The sequence below is a fragment of the Misgurnus anguillicaudatus genome, chromosome 24, assembly GCF_027580225.2.
Source record: "Misgurnus anguillicaudatus chromosome 24, ASM2758022v2, whole genome shotgun sequence".
NCBI classification, from domain to species: domain Eukaryota; kingdom Metazoa; phylum Chordata; class Actinopteri; order Cypriniformes; family Cobitidae; genus Misgurnus; species Misgurnus anguillicaudatus.
In genome coordinates this window covers 32,762,347-32,781,995 of record NC_073360.2, presented here as the reverse complement: position 1 = coordinate 32,781,995, position 19,649 = coordinate 32,762,347, and the positions used below count along the sequence as shown (strand labels likewise).

Genomic DNA, 19,649 nt, shown 5'->3' with positions numbered 1-19,649 from the left:
AAAAAATGTTACAGTTAGGCAACCGATGATACAGCTGTAATGCCACTTTCAAACCAAAAATATCACATTAAAAGAACATGTGAAGTACTCACGTACAGTCAACAATAATCGTGGAGGTGACGTCATAAAACTCATAGGTGCGCCATCCAATATTTTCTGGGTCAATCCATGTATATATTTTTTCTCCATTGTGAGACGGATCCACGCTTTTGATCAGCAGACTACAATCCCGATCTGAGTTTGTAGGGTTATATAAATCAGTTTTTCCTCTGAACTTGTCAATGACACTGTCTGGATACCAGGGATCATAAACTAAAGGGAAGCCTTTCGACACCCACTGATACCACACAACTCTATGTGGGTTAGTAGGTGGGTTTGAAGTGTAAGAGTAAGAGCACGGTATAACCAGACAGGAACCTTTGAGGCCATGAATTTCTGTTGGCATTCTCACTTCCCATGCCAAAGTCTCATATAGCAGAACACCTGTGAGAAAAATATTAATGTAAGACTTTCTCTTACATTTTTGTATTAGCGTACTGAAACATATGTTATAAAAATATTTTCTCAGTTGTATGTCTAATTGTTAGTAGATTTGTAAACTTTTGTATTTGTGACTGCTGTAAACATACAGTGTAAGATCCATAGCTGCAAAGTAAATATATTTGATTCTTAATTCTGGTTAATAGTAGTTTAAATAGCTGATTTTGAATAATATGAGAATAAATTTGTACAACAAACATAACTAAAATTCTCCTTATTGTATTATGTAAATACCAGGGGAGTCTTTTAAAAAGAAAGATTTACTTAACTTGTCTTATATAAAGGTTATTTACATACCCAGTTTATTGTTGCTAAATGAATGCAATGCATGCATGTAAACATTGTGAGTGACATGATCTCATGTTTAATAAAATGTATGAATAGATGTAAAGTGACACTGTACCTTGGAAAAGTAGATGAAATACTTGCTGTCCTTTCATTCTTGGATCACGTGTGCTAGTTTATGCAAAATTACACCTATAAAGTATAAACAAAATTAAATGTTAATAACGTTTCAGAATACAATGTTATGTGACAATGTAATGTCATGACTTTCACCAGTTTCCACCTAAATACTTTTTCATAATATCATTTTGCGTTTATTAGACGGTGCCGTTTACCATTAGAAACTAAAAAGTGAAGTTGCCAATACTAGGATTCATTTACTTAAATGTAGTAATATACTATCCATACCTCATTCTTACCTTCTCAGCACCCTTCTCAAACGATTGGATGAAAAAACTGTATAATAAAAAGGAACAAAAACTGATAAATGCTTGTTTAGGTGATAAAAAGAAAGGCGGGTTTTATAAGTTACTGTATGTGTATTGTTCTGATGTCTCCCCTATGTGTCTCCCTAACCACCACCCCCAGGTTTCCCAGTTCTGAATTCTGTTTTCATGTTTCACAAATGCCTTACCAATGACATCAAAGCGTTTCTGGAACCAAACAACAGGCGTAGATTTAGGCATTAATATCCCTGCCAATGTTTAAGTAATTTTTGTTCATTTTTACAAACAACCTCCCTGCAAAATACCTGGAATGTTATATAACTGTGTTGAAATTGAAAACATAACTTTACTGTCAGGTTTAACTCAAGCAGAAATACAGCCAATTAGAATTCAGAATGTACAACTAGACCCGCCTCTCTGTGGTTCTAATTGGTCAACGGATACAACGTGAGGAGTACGAGCTGCCAAGCTGCTGTGATGGAGTAAATTAATTTCGAAACTCAAAAATTAATAAAAAATCTTATATTAAATTCGTTTTATCAGCAGATGAATATCCGTTAACGATGAGTGAAACGAGACTAAATTTAATCCATCGCTTTCCAAAACTTTATAAAGCAGTCGATACACCGCACAATGAGGACATCTGCTGGTTGAATATTGGGTTACATTGGGTTATGTGTCAACTGAATAATATGCTCTCTCTGCAAAGGATGGGTAAAAGAAAGAATTAATGGAGAGTAAGTTAATAAAACAAAATACAACTCCAAACCTGTGATAAATGTTCTTCTTATACTGCTAAACGCTGAAATAACACGGAAAGTGTGAGATGTATTTTTAGAGATTAAATGTAAATAAAGCAATTTTTATGCATCAAAACATTATGAATGTGGTCCAACATTTTACATGAATAATGTTAAATATAATCGTAAACTGGCAAAACCATGACTAAATTAAAAAAGATTAAGCACATTAAACACAAAAAAGGGAACTTTAAAAAAATCTTACTGCAGGTGATGATATATTTAGCCACAAAGTGTAGTCAGACATATAAATTTAAAAAAAGTGAAATGTGCAAGTCATCAAGGGCTTCATAATATTCTATAGATTTTTATATGAGAATGTTTGACTCTTCACTTTCACCTTACTGTACTGTACCTCTCAGATATACTCTTGATTATCATCATCTTTTATTTGTATGTTGTCTACGTTGTTGTTCATCATTTGAAGAGTTTCGTTGCAAAACGAGATATCCACCGTTTTTTAAATTGTTCAGAAATCTCGTTTTTTGGTTGTCCATTTCAATTAATTTCAATTCAACTGCAGTTGGTTTGTTTTGATTTAAACCTTCATAACTTAAAAAATACAGCTAAGTAGCAACATAAAACAAAATAATAACATGATAACATAATAATAAACATGTTTTGACAAAAATGTAAAAAAATGGATTTATCTCGTTTTGCAACAAAACTCTTATTTTATTACTCTCCGGTTCATACAGTATTGATAACAGCAGACGTTGATGTTTTGTCATGATTTACATGGAACAAACCCAGGCGCAGATTAACACAAAACAGGTTTATTTGACAAACTGAGAAAAACAAAAATCCACGAGGGGGCAAACAACAAAAAAATAGATAACTAAAAGAACAGACTAGACCGGAACCTGACTTTAAATACAACTAGACAGGAAACAGACTTAAATACAACTAGACTAACAGACTTGATGATAATACAAAACAAACCAGCACAGCAGGGCATTAAATAAGGGAGCAAATCAATAGGGGAACAGGTGACAATAATAATAAAACAAGAATAATTAATAAGGAGACAAGGGGGTGGGGTCAGAGACAAGACAGGAAAACACAGCACGTGCTACAAGCACAAAACATGTGCTTTTAGGACCATTTGCTTGCAATGTTTGTGAGAGTATAGGCCAAGCATAAGCATTGCACAAATATACATTATTTTTAAACCAGCAAGCCACAAATGTCAGTCAATTTATAGTACAGCTGTTGGTGATGGTTGCTAAGGTCGAGGGCAGTTTTAAGGTATGATGTCATATATTTTCTTCACACCTATATTCACCACCATTATAAACATAGCTAAACAGAGCTGATGTGATGCTGTCTTGCTCTCACGCTAAAGATATGTTTAGTTATTAACACACTATAATGTGATTATATTTTCCATGCTTATATTTTCATAATAGTTTTTAAAAGTGATTCATCGTATCACATAAAATATAATTAACTAAAATTAAAATCAACATGACATAAGATTAAAAAATGCTGTACAAGTATTGTTTAAAATTGTATAAAATACATTTTATGTGATTAAAGTTGACTCATGTCAAATTGGCATGCTAAGATGATTTAGAGTAATTTAACTTTATTTTAACCCTGTCAAATGCAGATTAACCACCCAAATTAAAACTACATAGCTGGTATATTATTTAACTGCATAAAAACATGCCATTTAGTAAGGCATAAATAAAGTAGCTTATAATAAAAGTTGTGCAGATGGTATAAGATTAACTAAAAAGATAAACACACAAAAAACCCCAGACAAATACTTATTTATTAACAACAGCGGTAAACACTGCTCAGTCACAATTAATAAACAAAACACACATCATTTTTGATTTATGCAAATACTGTTCTCTTTCATATACATAACTGTTTACTTTAAGGTACATTCAGTAATTCTCAAAAATGGAGACATTTCACATGATGTCAAATAAATCTCTGGTTTCCCCAGAGTAGATATGTGTAGTTTTAGCTCAAAATATCATATAGATCATTTATTATAGCAAGTTAAAAATGGCACTATGTGTGTGCAAAACTGTGCCGTTTTGTCATTTAACATGCAAAATGTACTAAATGGCAGTGCTGTGGTTGGATAGTGCAGATTAAAGGGCGGCATTATCCCCTTCTGACATCACAAGGGGAGCCAAATTTAAATGACATATTTCTGTACATGCTTGTGGAGAATGGTTTACCAAATCTAATTAATGTGTTGATCTTATTCACATTTTCTAAGTTTATAGAAGCACTGGAGACACAATTATAGCACTTAAACATGGAAAAAGTCTTATTTTCATGGTATGTCCCCTTTAATACAGGGTCAATGCTGATTGTTGTTATGAAAGCTGCAGCGGCATTGTTCAGCACTTCTCCAGAAAGGTTTTAGCAGTTACACAGTCACACATTATCCAGCACTGAGGCTAAAGTCTGTCATCTACATGTACCTGTATAGTCTACAGGACAGGTACAGCTACAAATACAGAAACAAATATTAATATTTTTGAGTAATTGTAATTTGTACAGCCTTCAAGATATGATTATAAATAACAATGGCAAAGTTTTATTCTGCCATCTAATGTAGTTGCGAGTGTGCCTGAACCAAGCGGATGGTTAACATCTACATTTAAAAAATGCATACCTTCGTTTAGGGTGTGATTCTTGTCGATTACCAGATGAAGACCTATAAGTAACATTAATAGTGTTATATTAAAAAGCTATACATGCGCAATAAAATTGAATTATGTCAACATATGAATACTTAATTCATGCTTTTTCTAAGTATAACCCTGATATAAAACACATGTACCTGTTACACTTCTTGTATATGATGACTCCAGCAAATATGCAAACGAGAAGAAAGGCAAATGAAGGGGCTAGAATGTAAAGGCCAATTGTTATCATGTCAAAGGTCCTCACATTGGGTTCATTCTGGGAAACAGCTAAAGGAAGTGAAAGAATGAAGTCATTTATGTGTCATTATGATGTATATATCATGTAAATAGCTACATGACAAATGTGAAACACACAAACATACATATATTATCTTGGACAGGTGTCACTGGTTTTGGAGACTCGGTTAAATAATCTGTAAACAAAAAATGTATCAATGATAAGACAGAAATCGCACACATTGTGTATGATGTCTTGAAATCACTCACGTTGTACATCTAAGTCGACGGATGCTGTGATTTTCTGTCCAGAAATATTTGTAGTGCAGATTAATTTCTTCCCATCTTCTTTCTTTGCCCCCAAAATGGTTATGGTTGAAATGGTGGCCCATTCAAACCTTGTAAGTTGTCTTGTATCATTTTTGACCGGCATATTCTCATAGTTCCAGAAGAGGATCGGAGGATTCATCTGGCAGGAATGGTGGACGGTACAAGTGAAGTTCATATCAACACCCTCTATGATATCTGCTGCCTGTTTAGGCTCAATGGTTATGCTAGAATAGACACCTGAAATTAAAATATAAGCAGTTGAGACAAACATCAAACGTTATTTTAAAGCTATATTTCAATGAATTTTACTTTTACTTCCTTCTTTTTTAACAAATAATTAAATGCAATGTGTCTTTAAATGCATTTGAAAACATACAGATAAAACAAAGGCAAGTATAGATATGCATATAATTTTTTACTTACATTTTGCACTTTGTGATTGTGTAGCTGTTGTTGTTATGCCTCCATGATGTGTTACAGTACACTCAATATCTGAGCGTTCAGCCTTCACAACACCGGTGCGTGTCTGAGTGGTTTTCCATTGGCCATTTTTTATATGAACATCATCTATTTTATCAGATCCTTCAATACCCTTCAGAATGATGTTTGGTTTGCTGTATGGACAGGTATGTAAGGTGTAACACGCTACTGTAATGCTGTCACCGATCTTTAAACCTCCAGAAATATTAATGATGGGCTGCTGTGGATTTGCTACAGAAGGGAAAAATGTTACAGTCAGGCAACCGATGATACAGCTGTAATGACACTTAAAACCAAAAATATTACATTAAAAGAACATGTGAAGTATTTACGCACTGTCAACAATAATCGTGGAGGTGATGTCATAAAACTTATAGGTGCGCCATCCAATATTTTCTGGGTCAATCCATGCATATAATGTTTCTCCATTGTGGGACGGATTTACGCTTTTGATCAGCAGACTACAATCCCGATCTGAGTTTGTATGCCTATATATATCAGTTTTTCCTCTGAACTTGTCAATGACACTGACTGGATACCAGGGATCATAAACTAAAGGGTAGCCCCTCGACACCCACTGATACCACACAACTCTACGTGGTTTAGTTGGTGGGTATGAAGTGTAAGAGTAAGAGCACGGTATAACCAGACAGGAACCTTTGAGGCCATGAATATCTTTTGGTATTTTCACTTCCCATGCCAAAGTCTCATACAGCAGAACACCTGTGAGAAAAACAAAGAATATAAGAATGTCTACCACTTAATGTTAGTATTCACTTCCTGTAGCTCAAATACTATTGCCATTTGGAAACAAGATCATGGGTTTGATTTTCAGGGATGGGACAGTAGGCACTATGAAAAAATATGTCATATGCAGAAATCATGAAGCAATGTGAAATGTTTGCTTTCTGTTGGCATACTGCAACATATCAAATGTAAAAAACATAAGTCACATTATTTTGCCTTATTGGCCTAGTATACACTGCATATTAAATTCGGTTGTCACTTCGCCTTTTAGTGGTAAATCCTATTTTGTAAACACAATCTTCAGTAATTTATGGGACTGACAATCCCAATCTACAACTAAATTAACTTACGCAAAATGCAGGTAGTGACAACCACATTTACAGATACCCTTCCAATTTATAAAGAACCGAACAACTAGTTGTTGATGAAGTATTTAAACGTGTATCATGGACATGACTAGCCTGGCTAACACCAGACCAGTCTCATAGAGAATAAGACGTGGTCTGGGAACCATATGCTCATTTTCTCTTATTTGTGGCGTGGTTTACGAATGCCCAGAGCCGTTTATTGGGCTCTATGAATGTCTATCAAATGCGTCTAACGTAGCTCATAGCCAGTCGTTTCAATTATACCAGATGGCGTATGTAGAGTGACATCAATTCAAACGTAAACAACTTTTATCAGTACGTGTGCACACAGCTGAAAGCTATGCATCTAAACCTGTAGCTGTATATTGTATTGTATATTGAAAAACAACACAATTTAGCGGCACTGTGACAACCACAGTACAGGCATAACAACAATATGATATTAATAAATACCACTTACCATTTATAAGTTAATTGTACTTCGTTTACGACGATGCCTAGAAGGTTGGTCCTATAAAACTCTGTGGCTATCATGTCTTGCCATATCCAAAAATCCTTCTATGAAATAGTTTAACGCCAAAAGTTGCTCTTTTTTAAAATAAACTTGTGTTTAAAACTGTCTAAGGCTGCATTGAAAAGTAACGTCGCGTCTGCTCCCACATTGGATAAACAAAACTGTTTCACATAGACGTTGTCATCGTCTTGCTGCCCCCTCCCCATTCTTTAATTGGTTCCCTATTTCAGGGGCAAAAAGGTGCATAGTTTCCATGCACTGTAAAAAAAATTGCTGCCTTAAAACTTGTAGTCAAATCAACTTGAGTCATGTCAACAGAGATGAGTTGTCACAACTTATAAAATATAGTTTAGAAAAGTCAACTTAACTCTTTCACCGCCAGTATTTTTCATGATTTTCACAAAAGTTTAATGCCTTCCAGAAAATGCTCCTTTTTAAGAGCTGCAGCTGTTTTAGTTTGGAGTTGTCGTTTTTCAGAAAATGCTCAAAAATAGAAGTGCTGGCTAACAGGTTAAATATATAAACATACAATATATGAATTAAAAGAACAGACCATCTGCTTTCAAACAAAAAAATCCGTTTCATCCTACCTTCATGTGTTCTTTTTTTATCACCTCTCAAATATGTGTAGATTTCATCAAAAACTTCAAATTTTGAGCAAAAAGCTGAGACAGTTCCATTTTTGTGAAGGACTTTTGCGGAATAGTCAAGATAATTAATGTTAAGTTGAAATGACTTGTAAATCCGAGTTGATTCAACCAAAAATTTTAAGGCAGCAAAGTATTTTTTACAGTGTGCTAGGCTTGCAGTGTGAATACATTTGCGCACAAGGCAGCATGGGGAAACCCAGTCTAGGACATGACAGGTTGAAAAAATAAATGCCTACACTCTAAAAACCTTTGTTGCCTTAAATTTTAAATCAACTCAGATTTGCAAGTCATGTCAACTAACTATTATTTATCTTTATGAGATGAGCTGTTACAACTTATAAAATGAAGTTGACTTTTTCAACTATATTTAATGAGTTATAACAACTAATTTGTAGTTATAATAAACTCATCTCTAGTCAAAATAAATAATAGTAAGTTTAAATGACTTGTAAATCTGAGTTGGTTCAACCAAAATATATAAGGCAGCAAAAAATTTTTTACAAAGGTAAAAAGTTTCGTATGCGCAGTGCAGAAAATAACAGGGGCACGAAAGTTTGCTGAAAACAAGAAAAATCCAATAATAAATATCCAAATGCTTTACTGCAAAGATCAAAATATTGTGACTAAACATAAAAAAGACAAAAGGTCAAGCACCACAATGGTGCAGTATATAAGTACAAAAAAGATGAGGACCTGGCAACACTGCAAGACAGCGCTGAGAGAAGCAGCCTCACAAATGCATACAGCCAAAATTATTTTGGTCAAAGCAATGAAACGCTGCTTACCTCTGTTTTATGCATCGCATATAAATACATAACCTCTTGCCCTATAAAATGCATGAACAGAAATGAAGTGACACAGTACCTTGAAACAGAAGATATATCAGTTCTTTCATCTCTGGATCACAATGCTTCCTCTTATATAGACAAATCCAACTTAAAAACTGCAAACAAACGCAAATGTTAAAAACATTTCAGAATAACCCAAACAACATGCAGAACTATGTAACTGTGCACATCTCATGACTGTTTCACAATTATTCCCATTATGGGTTTATTGGGTGAAGCCCTTTACCATAAGAAAACGAGAAGTGAAAGCGTACAAAGTGTATTAAAGTTAGTTTAATATTAGCTTCCAAGTTTCATTCTTACCTTCTCAGCCCCCTGCTCAAACAAGTGGACTGGATGAGAAACGACAAAATAGAAGAAAGTAAGTAAAGAGACGTAATAAATGCCTCTCTTGTTCAACTGAAGAAAGCATGATTTGTTACTTCATATAAGGGTCAATATGTGTTGTGCTCTGATGTCTACGCCTACCAAGATAAAAAGGATTTCCTTTGTCATCATAGTTTTGTGGTTTAACAAATATCTTAGCCGGTGGATTGAGTTTTATGGGGTCCCCACAATGCAACAAACACAAAATGGCAACACATTACTAACTTATAGTCTCCCTGTAGTCAAGAATTTGCTCAAATAAAAATCATCGTTGAACATCATAATGGCATATATAAAAGTGTCACCTGTCACAGTAATTTCTTCATGCTTTAAAACAGCTTGAATGCAACTCAACACTCTTTCCTCATTTAGTATATGCGGATCTATGAATATGAATAAATATAGTCCCCGCCTCCACTCTTTCGCACCACCTCAGACCATAGATAGTTATATGTAACTAGATGCTACATTAAACAGTTTCAGACACTAAGTTAGGTTTCACACAATGCATAAGTGAACTGCGTGTTCGAAACACTAATTTTTAAGCACTGATGTTAAAGGGATAGCTCACCCAAAAATGAAAATTCTGTCACCTTTTTTCATCCTCATGTTAATTAATCTAAATTTGCATCAATGGGCACTGTTAGCTGTGTGTTGTTGTAGTGTTGTTAATTAACGTAATTAACTACCTTCCGGTAGCGCCGCCATCTTAGTCGCGTACGCATTCAGGATGAGTGCTTACGCAGCCTACGGAGGCTACTCTGCTGCTGCTCTGTGCCCCCGCCCTCCGAATTTGTCATACGTCACTAAGAAGAGTGCGTACACTACACTAATACTCTCTCCTGAATACAGAGGAGTCTAAGATGGCGGCGCTACCGGAAGCTAGTTAATTACATTAATAAAATTTTAAATATGGATATTTCTACAACAACACCGCACGGATTACCCTCAGAAGACCTTTGTTTCTCATCCTGGAGCCGTTTGGATTTAATTTGTGAAGGATGGACGCACTTTTTTTGGACTTGAAGGTCGTGGACTATGGGTGAACCCCGTAACATTACATTTAATCAACTGAAAGATCTAAAATATTTTCTAAAATATCCGAAAATGTGTTTGTCTGAAAAACGATGGACATATGCAACTCGGACAGCTTGGGGGTGAGTAAATCATGGGTTTAATATCGTTTTTGGCTGAACTATCCCTTTAATACTACTATGGACTCATTGTTAAAGGCCCATGAATTAAAAGATACCTTTAAAATATTTTGTTGTGAAGGCTTGACATAAAAAATTAGCACAATAAATATGTCTTATAAATATGCAGAATAAAAATTATGCTATTTAATATGGTAATGCACTCATGCTTGATGTCATCCGAATTTCCTTTACTGTTATTCCAAAGAGCTCTTCCTTCCAACATCCTAGAACTATAGGATAAAAAATGAATCTTTGAATGAGACCCAAGACAAAACACAAACAAATAAAGTCATGTTAGTTACCTGCATCTCTTCTTGAATATGATAACTACATCGCATAGCAGGAGAAGCACAAGTGGAGCTATAACTACAGCCCATAAGTCTTCACTCCAACAACTTGAATACCTGATGATGATAATAAATTCACTGATCACAGACCATCAGACACAGCGCTTGTTTCAAAATGTACCACTTACCACTCCAGAGGGCAGCATACTTTTAAAGAAAAGATACAAAAGCTGTCTAGTGGCCCTGCACCCTTTTAAAGAGTACACTTTTGTACCTAAAGGGCACATTAGGACCTCAAAGTTAAATATCCATGACAGCTATTATACCTTACTTCCGACTCAGGTGCAGGACTCAGGTTGATTGCAAAAAGCAATACAATTTCTGAAATAATTACTGTATATTATAAAGATATTTAATTTGAAAAACCAAAAAATCATCCTTAATCTAAATATTTAGTACCCCAGGACATCCTGTTAAAAAATCCTCAGGACTTTGGCATACATGCAGGGTATAAGTATAATAATAAAAAAAAATGTATGTCTGCTACTAGAAAAAGAAACTGAATTGCTGTCACCCAGGAGACACATTTGTATGTGTGACATTGTAAAAGGGCCTAAAACTATTGCTGAGATTAACTGATATCTTTACAGGTTGTCATTTTTGCCTTAAATCGAAGTTCAAAACACAAAGATGTTTCATGTTTGATCATCAATTACAGTATATGATGTATTTACATTTAATTTTCAGGTAAAACAGCATTATAATTGTTTATTAGTTTTTTTTTTACAAAGATACATCACTTTTATACAATAAATAAAAATTCTGTCATTTACTCAACCTCATGTTGTTCTAAACCTGAACATGTTTCTTTATTCTGTTGGTCACAGAATAAGATTAAAGGCAACATTCCATTGCTAATTATAATGCAGTGAGTTTGCGTGTGATGCAACTGGCCAGCTATCCAGTGCGTTGTGATTGGCTGTATACTGTACCTCAAGTGCGTAAATGATAAAAGTGCTTTCAATGCAATATTGAGAGGAGTGTGGGGATGTGAGCAGAGAAAAAGGCAGGACACACTGCTTGCCATCACAAAAAAAAAAAGATTTTTATTTTCTCCCTGAAAATTAGCTGGGATCCACCTCACGGAGAGACCTCAGTACAACAGCCAAACCAAACAAAAACTGAGTTAACCAAGGAGAAGGAACCCTATGTAACTAAGGGTTAAACCAATATACACACACATAGGGAAAATGGAAATCATATACATAAATACACAAGCAACATACATTTAACACTTAAGTTCAAAATTAATCTTAACATAAATAAACAATCCCCAAAACAAATATAAAAACAAAATACAAAAATAACCACAATACATTTCAAAAAATAACATTCCAAACAAACACAAAACAATGACCCCCCTGCTCACTCATTTTGGATGGACTATGCTTACATTACCCATAATCCTCCAGGATAGCATATAATGAGGAACAGGAAGACCGTGCATCCTTCCTAATCTCCATTGATGCTCAACACCCACCCAACAGTTGGTGGCGGTAATGCACCATGCTGGATGCCAACCGCCAATAAAAACTAAAGAAGAAGAAGACGACCGTGCATCCTCTTTGGCCCTGTCCCAAATGGCACACTCTGGACTTGTGGTCCTCCTCAGAGTCCACACTTTAATGACATCACGTAGTCCAGACTTTAGGGACCCTTGATGCGAGTTCACGTGGGTGCACCGGAGTCGTATTTTGGGACAGACTCGAGCATCACACCGGAAATAGGTAGAGAGGTTGCCCGTCAGTGTGAACTCCTCCCTTCCGTCGTCTGATTGACCGCATCAAGGGGGCAAAGGAGGCGCTGATGAGCACACTTCAAAGCATAAAAATGACAGATGGGACACCCTACGGACTCGTAGACTAAGCGAGAACGCGCAATTTAAGGCCACGAGACCGAAAGTCCACATGAAGTGCGCCATTTGGGACAGGGCCTGTATCTTTACTCCAGGATAGCATGCAGTCATGCACCCCGAAAAACAAAAGGTAAGAGAAATGCATCATTCAAACTTTAAATAAAATAATATAAAATGAAATGAAAACTTTGTGTCCTTTCTTTGATCTAATGTGCACCCTTAGACCAGAAAGTAACCAAAATGTATTTTTAAACAACGAAACAAAAGGAAAGCATAAACATGTATTCAAACAGTAAACCAAACAATTACAAAACACAAAAGACAATTTATGACATGACATCCTCACAAGGAGATAGTATCATCTCAAATACAAGGCCGAATCTGACCCAGAAAATACAGATGACCAAGCTGATCGACAAACTTTACCTGCGGAGCTTGAGCAGAACGTAACAGATCGGTAAGGTACTTAAACATAAACCATGTCTGCTTTTGTGATCGTAGAGATGGTGGCAGCAACAATATTACATTGCAAATTAAATGTACACCTTCTTTCTTTCTTTGCCTATACATTAGGTCTGTGTTATGCACACTTTTTCCTGCAGTATGACGTCCAACTGCAGGGGTGTGCTTGAACGAGCCAGTTTAGGAGGGCATGGATGAGGCTTCACTTTTAAAAAGATCTCTTTGGGTTTGAAACTTTAATATTTGCAACTTTACAGATCTTCTATATGCACAGACAGTGTTTAACACACTAAAGACAAAAAACAACAACATGAAATCGAATCAAATGATGGCTCACCATCATTTATCAAAATATCTTCGATTGTGTTTAACGGAATAAAGAAACTCATATAGGTTTGAAACAAATGATGACAGAATTTTTATTTTTGGGAGAAATATCCCTTTAAGTGAAAAGTTGTGAATTACAACACTGATGTTATTTTCCATGACAAGTTGTATTTTTTTATATATTTACCAAAATATATGTTGACTCTTTCTTTTCTGTTTTAAACACTGTATTAAGTACATTTTGGAGGTGATGTGGAGCATTTTCATTAAAAGTTTCCCTAATTGTTGAGATCTTCCATGTTGCTGTAATAATCTTCATAATCCTCAATCTTAGAGGTAAAATCAACATTTCAGACACTTTATTAGGTATATAAACTGTTAATTCGCTAAAATTATGTAATGTAATCATTAATTATATACTTACAGGATTTTCTCTGACTAAATTGCACAATAAAAAAGAAACGAAAGTTAATTAATCATTTAAGGTTAGCATACAGTTAAAATTTTTTTATCTGCCAAATGGCAAAGAAACATATGAAACTTTTCAGTAAACATAATCATCAAGCATAATCATAAATATCTAACTACCACTTACACTTAACGGTAAGTTACATACTAGTTTGTGATACATATCTTACTTTAAAGAGAACGCTGGACTCTGTGTCGTGAAGATTTGTTACACTTCTTGTATATGATGACTCCAGCAAATATACAAATAAGAAGCACAGCAAACAAGGGAGCTAGAATGTAAAGCCCAGTTGTCTTCAAGTCAAAGGTCATCACATCAGTTTGATTCTGGGAAACAACTAAAGGAAGTGAAAGTTTATTGGTCATTATTGGTTTATTGGAAAGTTTATTGGTCATTATGATGTCATTATGATGTATGGTGGGTATAGAAAAGAATCACCTCCTTTAAAATAATACAAGTTTGTTGCTTTGGAGCCTAAAATGAAGAGAGACAATTTGATGGTGTCCATTATGGACTGAAGTCTTCCAGTCATTCCAAAAATTTTCAATGGGGTTTAATCTGGTCTCTGACTAGTCATGCGAGGACATTCACTTTTTTCTTCTTTAATCCATGTGGCCAGCATTGCTGTGTGCTTCAGGTCATTGTCATGTTGGAAGGTAAACCTTCTTCCCATAGACAACTTTCTGGCATAGAGCAGCAACATTTCCTCAAGAATTTGACGGTATTTTATCCCATACATTTTTCCTATCCTGACAAAGGTTCCAGTTCCTGCTGCAGAGAAACACTCCCATAACAGGATATTTTCACCTCCATGTTTAATGTAAGAATGGTGATACTTGGGTGGTACACAGTATTGGATTTCCACCAGGCATAATGTCAATTTAAGTCTCATCTTTCCATAACATGTTTTTCCATGTGGCCCCAGAATCCTCAAGGTGCATTTTGGAAAAGCCTTTTTGAGAAGTGGCTTTTTCTTGCAACCCTCCCATGCAAGCCACATTAGTGAAGAATTTGTGATATTGTTGTCACATGGACACAATGACCACACTTAACTAAATTCCTGCAACTCCTTCGGGGTTGCTGTAAGCCTCTTGCCTCCCTGACCAGTTTCCCCTTTGCTCTTTCATCCAGTTTGGAGCACGTCCTGATCCAGGGAGGGCCTGGGTTATACAAAATAAATTCCACTTCTTAATAATAGACTTCACTGTGCTTCTAGGAATTGATCAAACCTTCAGAATGTTTTTGTATCCATCTCCTGTCCACAATTTTCTCCCAAATATTTTTTGACAGTACCTTGCCACCCATAGTTGATAGTTTTCCTTAGTTGTACTACGAAGGACTTAAAGTGTGTGTTGCAGGTTAACCACCACTGTCGATTAATGGGTACATAAATCACTCAAGATATGTGTATAATTTTTAAAATGTCTCAAAAATGGTCTTAAAGACCACTTTTTTTACGTTTTTGGTATTAACGGTTTTTTTAACGCAATTCTGCGATAACGTCACGTTAGGGAGAAGTGGAGAAAGACTCAGCCAGAGCCATAGAGATAGATGAGACATTTATTGCTATTTAATACTTACGTTTACGTATATAATTTGGAAATCATATATACATCGTAGGAAATATATAATGTGTTATACTGCAAAGTTACCTTGCTAATTATTATTTATGATATATGTGGAGATAAATAAAACTTCGCAAATCTGCTGATTTGATCCATTCATGTCCTGACCACCAGGCTAGAGATTTTTTAAACATCCTTAATCCACACTTACTAGTCTATCAAATAATATCTCAAATATATTGTTTTGTGAAATAAAAGGATGCTTTGTTATATTGTTTATGCGATTATAACGAATCACCCGATCATTTTATGCAGCAGCAGTCAGCAGCTGCAGCATACTCGGATCCGACCGCATACATACTGTAATAAACAGGCGTTCGGCGGCTTTTTACATCACGACAGACTATGCCATTTGAGCAGGAACCGCTCATTGATCACCGTATTTTTATAAATCCTGTACATGTTTGGACCTGCCGAACAGGTTGAGCACTTTTATATACTTTATTGAGCAGAGAGGCTGCCTGCACAGTTTGACCAGCGGGCTGCGGGAACCGGCCGCACATCACGCCGCCAGACGGTGTTGCTAATATAACTCGAAATGTATAGCTATTATCAGGTCGGGAAAGTCCCGACTCTCTCGATTGCCATTCCGCTACTGGCTGTAAGAAAGTGAGTGCGTTTGGGTCGCTGGTCCCCGCGAACAGACGTGACGTGCTTCACTCACCTTCCAGGATTAGAGACATGCTGCCAAAACCGTTTGTGCTGAAGATCGCATAAAGTTACACCCATTTCAGGCAGGATCATGGACCCCCTCAAGCCAGCATGCACGAGTATGTTAATTGTTTGTTTACTTTCTACACGAAGATATGCTAACGTTATGCTATCTGGCTGTCTGCCTATCTCTCTATACTAGCCTATCCATCTGTCTGTCTATCTATCTATCTGTCTGTCTATCTATCTATCTATCTATCTATCTATCTATCTATCTATCTATCTATCTATCCATCCATCCATCCATCCATCCATCCATCCATCCATCCATCCATCCATCCATCCATCCATCCATCCATCCATCCATCCATCCATCCATCCATCCATCCATCTATCTATAATCTGCGCTATCAGAACTGTACTTTACTCGTCTTTCTATAGTCATTCTCAATGCTCTCAAGGCGGCTTTGGTAAGTTCTCTCCCCAGCGTGACGTCATACAGTGCGTTGTGAGGGAAAGGAGAATCATTGCAAATTGCTGTACTTTTTCATACTTTTTCGGGTTTTGTGATACCCAACAGCATAAAATACAATGGATAACAATTTAAATGTTTATTATCAACAAGCAAATTGCACAAATTCGTTGAAAAATTTTACCTGCAAAACGCCCTTTAAATGCGCCAAGAAAGCTAATTTCATGCTAAGCTAATCAAAATGATCACGGCTGAAAGTCAAATGGTTTTGTGTGCAATTGACAAGGTGATTAGCTACAGTCCTAACTTTTTTTTTGGAGGTGATATTGATATGTATTATATATCTTTCACTTGGATGTTTTAAGTTGCATACATACAGCTAGATAAAACAAAAAGGGTGTCTGTGACCATTTTAGGCTACAAAGCAACAAAATGCGATTTTTTTCTATACCAACTGTATATAGCTACAGGACAAATGTGAAACACACATACATGTATAATCTTGGACTGGAGTCACTGGTTTTGGAGACTCTATAAAAGAATCTGCAGAAAAAAAAAATTATAAATGAAATTATAAACTCTTGGCACAAACATCAAAGATGATTTAACAATTACTTTCATTAATTTTTACAAATAGTTAAATGTTCAATGTCTCTAAATTCATTGTGAAACTGACTGTAACACACAGATAAAATGTAATGTATGCTTAAAATGCATATATGTGATGTATGCTTAAAATGCACACATATATATATATATATATATATATATATATATATATATATATATATATATATATATATATTATTATTATTTTTTTTTTTTAACTTACATTTTGCACTTTGTGATTTTGTAATTCTTGTTGTTATGCCTCCATGATGTGTTACAGTACACTCAATATCTGAGCGTTCAGCCTTCACAACACCGGTGCGTGTCCGAGTGGTTTTCCATTGACCATTTTCCATATGAACATCATCTATTTTATCAGATCCTTCAATACCCTTCAGAATGATGTTTGGTTTGCTGTATGGACAGGTGTGGTAGGTGTAACACGCTACTGTAATGCTGTCACCGGTCTTTAAACCTCCAGAAATATTAATGATGGGCTGCTGTGGATTTGCTACAGTAGGTAAAAATATCACAGTTAGGCAACCGATGATACAGCTGTAATGACACTTAAAACCAAAAATATTACATTAAAAGAACATGTGAAGTATTTACGTACTGTCAACAATAATCGTGGAGGTGACATCATAAAACTTATAGGTGCGCCATCCAATATTTTCTGGGTCAATCCATGCATATAATTTTTCTCCATTGTGGGAAAGATCCAGGCTTTTGATCAGCAGACTACAATCCCGATCTGAGTTTGTTGTTATGATTTCGGTCTTATTGGCTGCTTTGTCTTTGTTTCACTATGTGTTGTGTTTTTGTTTTGACAGCTCCACACGTGCGCGTCTTCCACCTGGTGATCTCATTACCTCTGACTTCTCTCACCTGCGACCCGCACCTGATTCTCATTATTGTACAATCCGGTTTGATTTAAATTCCCCTCGTGTCTTTTGTTCCTTGCAAGTTCGTCTTTGTATGTACCTGCCCGCTAGCTTGTCTAGTTCTAGTCCTGTGTAGTCTGTTATCTGTTTCTCGTTTGATTTATTCACCGAGCTCTCTGCTGCCTTGTCTCCAGATTTCCCCGTCCTGCCGTCAGTCTCTCCCGTTTGGTGTGTCTCTATCATCCAGCTGAGAACTCTCTGTCTGTGGTCTCTTCGAGCGCTGCTTCACACCGTGCGCTGTCCAGTCGCAGTGCGCTTTCGGGCGCGTAATTCTGCGCATCTCTCGGACCTCTGCAGTGCGCTGTCCAGCACGGATTCTGCTGATGTATTGACCGCCTCTCTCTCTCTCCCACCAGGATTCCCTCTCTGTGCCCTGTGAGGATTTCAGCAAGTTTTAAGTGGATGTCCTACAGTGTTTCCCACTTTGTGACTTTTGCATTTTTCACATACACACACACAATTATACATGAAGACATTGATTATTTTATTATACATACCCACTGATTCATTTCATTAAAAACCCTCTGCATTGGGATCCTTGAGTTGTGTCGTTCATAACAGGACGAACTTGCCAAGTTATGGATCCCGCGGAGGTCGACGCCCTCCGATCTGCTCTCGCCCAGCAGGGCTCATGGTTGGGTCAACACTCGGCCCGTCTCACCACCACGACACAGGAGGTCGAGGATTTATCCACACGCATGTCCGACCTTTCCTCTCGCCTTGACCAAGTGCGGCAGAACACCTCGCAACCTAGTCAGCAGCATGAGACGGAGCCCCATGCCTCAGCCCCACCACCATATGATGGCGATCCTGCATCTTGTCGAGCGTTTCTGTCACAATGTTCTTTAGTCTTTGCCCTCCAGCCACGCCGTTATGCTTCTGAGCGCACCCGGGTTGCTTTTGTCATTACTCTGCTGACTGGCAAGGCTCGTGAGTGGGCTACAGCTGTGTGGGATGCCGGCGATCCTTGCTGCCGATCCTTTGATGAATTTCGCGAGGAGATGGAGAAACTTTTTGATCGCTCCGTTCGCGGGGATGCCGCTGCGGCTCGGTTGGCACATTTGGTCCAAGGAAAGCTCTCTGTCACCGAGTACGCCATCAAATTCAAGACCTTAGCGGCTGCCTGCCACTGGAATGAAGCTGCTCTTCGAGCGCAGTTTGTCGAGGGGTTGACAGACGGACTTCAAGATGAGATCGCTATTCACGATCGTCCCCCCACTCTGGATGCCATCATGGATCTTGCTCTTCGGATCGAAGCTCGGAGGATGCTTCGCAGTCAGCGCCGTTCTCTGCGACAACGTGTGTTTGTGGATGAGACTTCCATTACTTCCTCGGCCCCTGTGTCACCTCCAGCCGAGTCGGAACCCATGCAATTGGGGCGCATGCGCCTGTCACAGAGAGAGAGAGAGAGGCGGTTACAGAATGCC

The 19,649-nt window shown here is 36.9% G+C and overlaps 2 protein-coding genes and 1 long non-coding RNA gene across 4 annotated transcripts in view; all 3 read right to left on the bottom strand.

Annotated features, from left to right (window-relative positions):
- Positions 1–1,024, bottom strand: part of LOC129438471 (sialoadhesin) — a 133,149-nt gene extending 132,125 nt beyond the window's left edge. For both annotated transcript variants that reach the window (XM_073863435.1, XM_073863436.1), the window contains exons 1-2: positions 944–1,024; positions 97–483 (exon numbers count right to left, since the gene is read on the bottom strand). In XM_073863435.1, the coding sequence (XP_073719536.1) occupies positions 97–483; positions 944–980 (424 nt within the window). In that variant the 5' untranslated portion in view covers positions 981–1,024. The remainder of the gene's footprint in view (positions 1–96; positions 484–943) is intronic.
- Positions 1,025–4,148: 3,124 nt separating this feature from the next.
- LOC141361732 (uncharacterized) lies at positions 4,149–5,013 on the bottom strand. Its single transcript, XR_012367891.1, has 3 exons — positions 4,881–5,013; positions 4,713–4,754; positions 4,149–4,544 (listed from the first exon to the last, which is right to left on the bottom strand). It is a non-coding gene; the product is annotated as an uncharacterized lncRNA (long non-coding RNA).
- A 211-nt stretch (positions 5,014–5,224) lies between these two features.
- Positions 5,225–8,946, bottom strand: LOC129438939 (sialoadhesin-like). Its single transcript, XM_073863377.1, has 4 exons — positions 8,916–8,946; positions 6,109–6,495; positions 5,716–6,003; positions 5,225–5,529 (listed from the first exon to the last, which is right to left on the bottom strand). Exons 1-4 carry the CDS (start codon positions 8,944–8,946, stop codon positions 5,225–5,227), a joined length of 1,011 nt encoding a protein of 336 aa, XP_073719478.1.
- Positions 8,947–19,649: the final 10,703 nt, after the last annotated feature.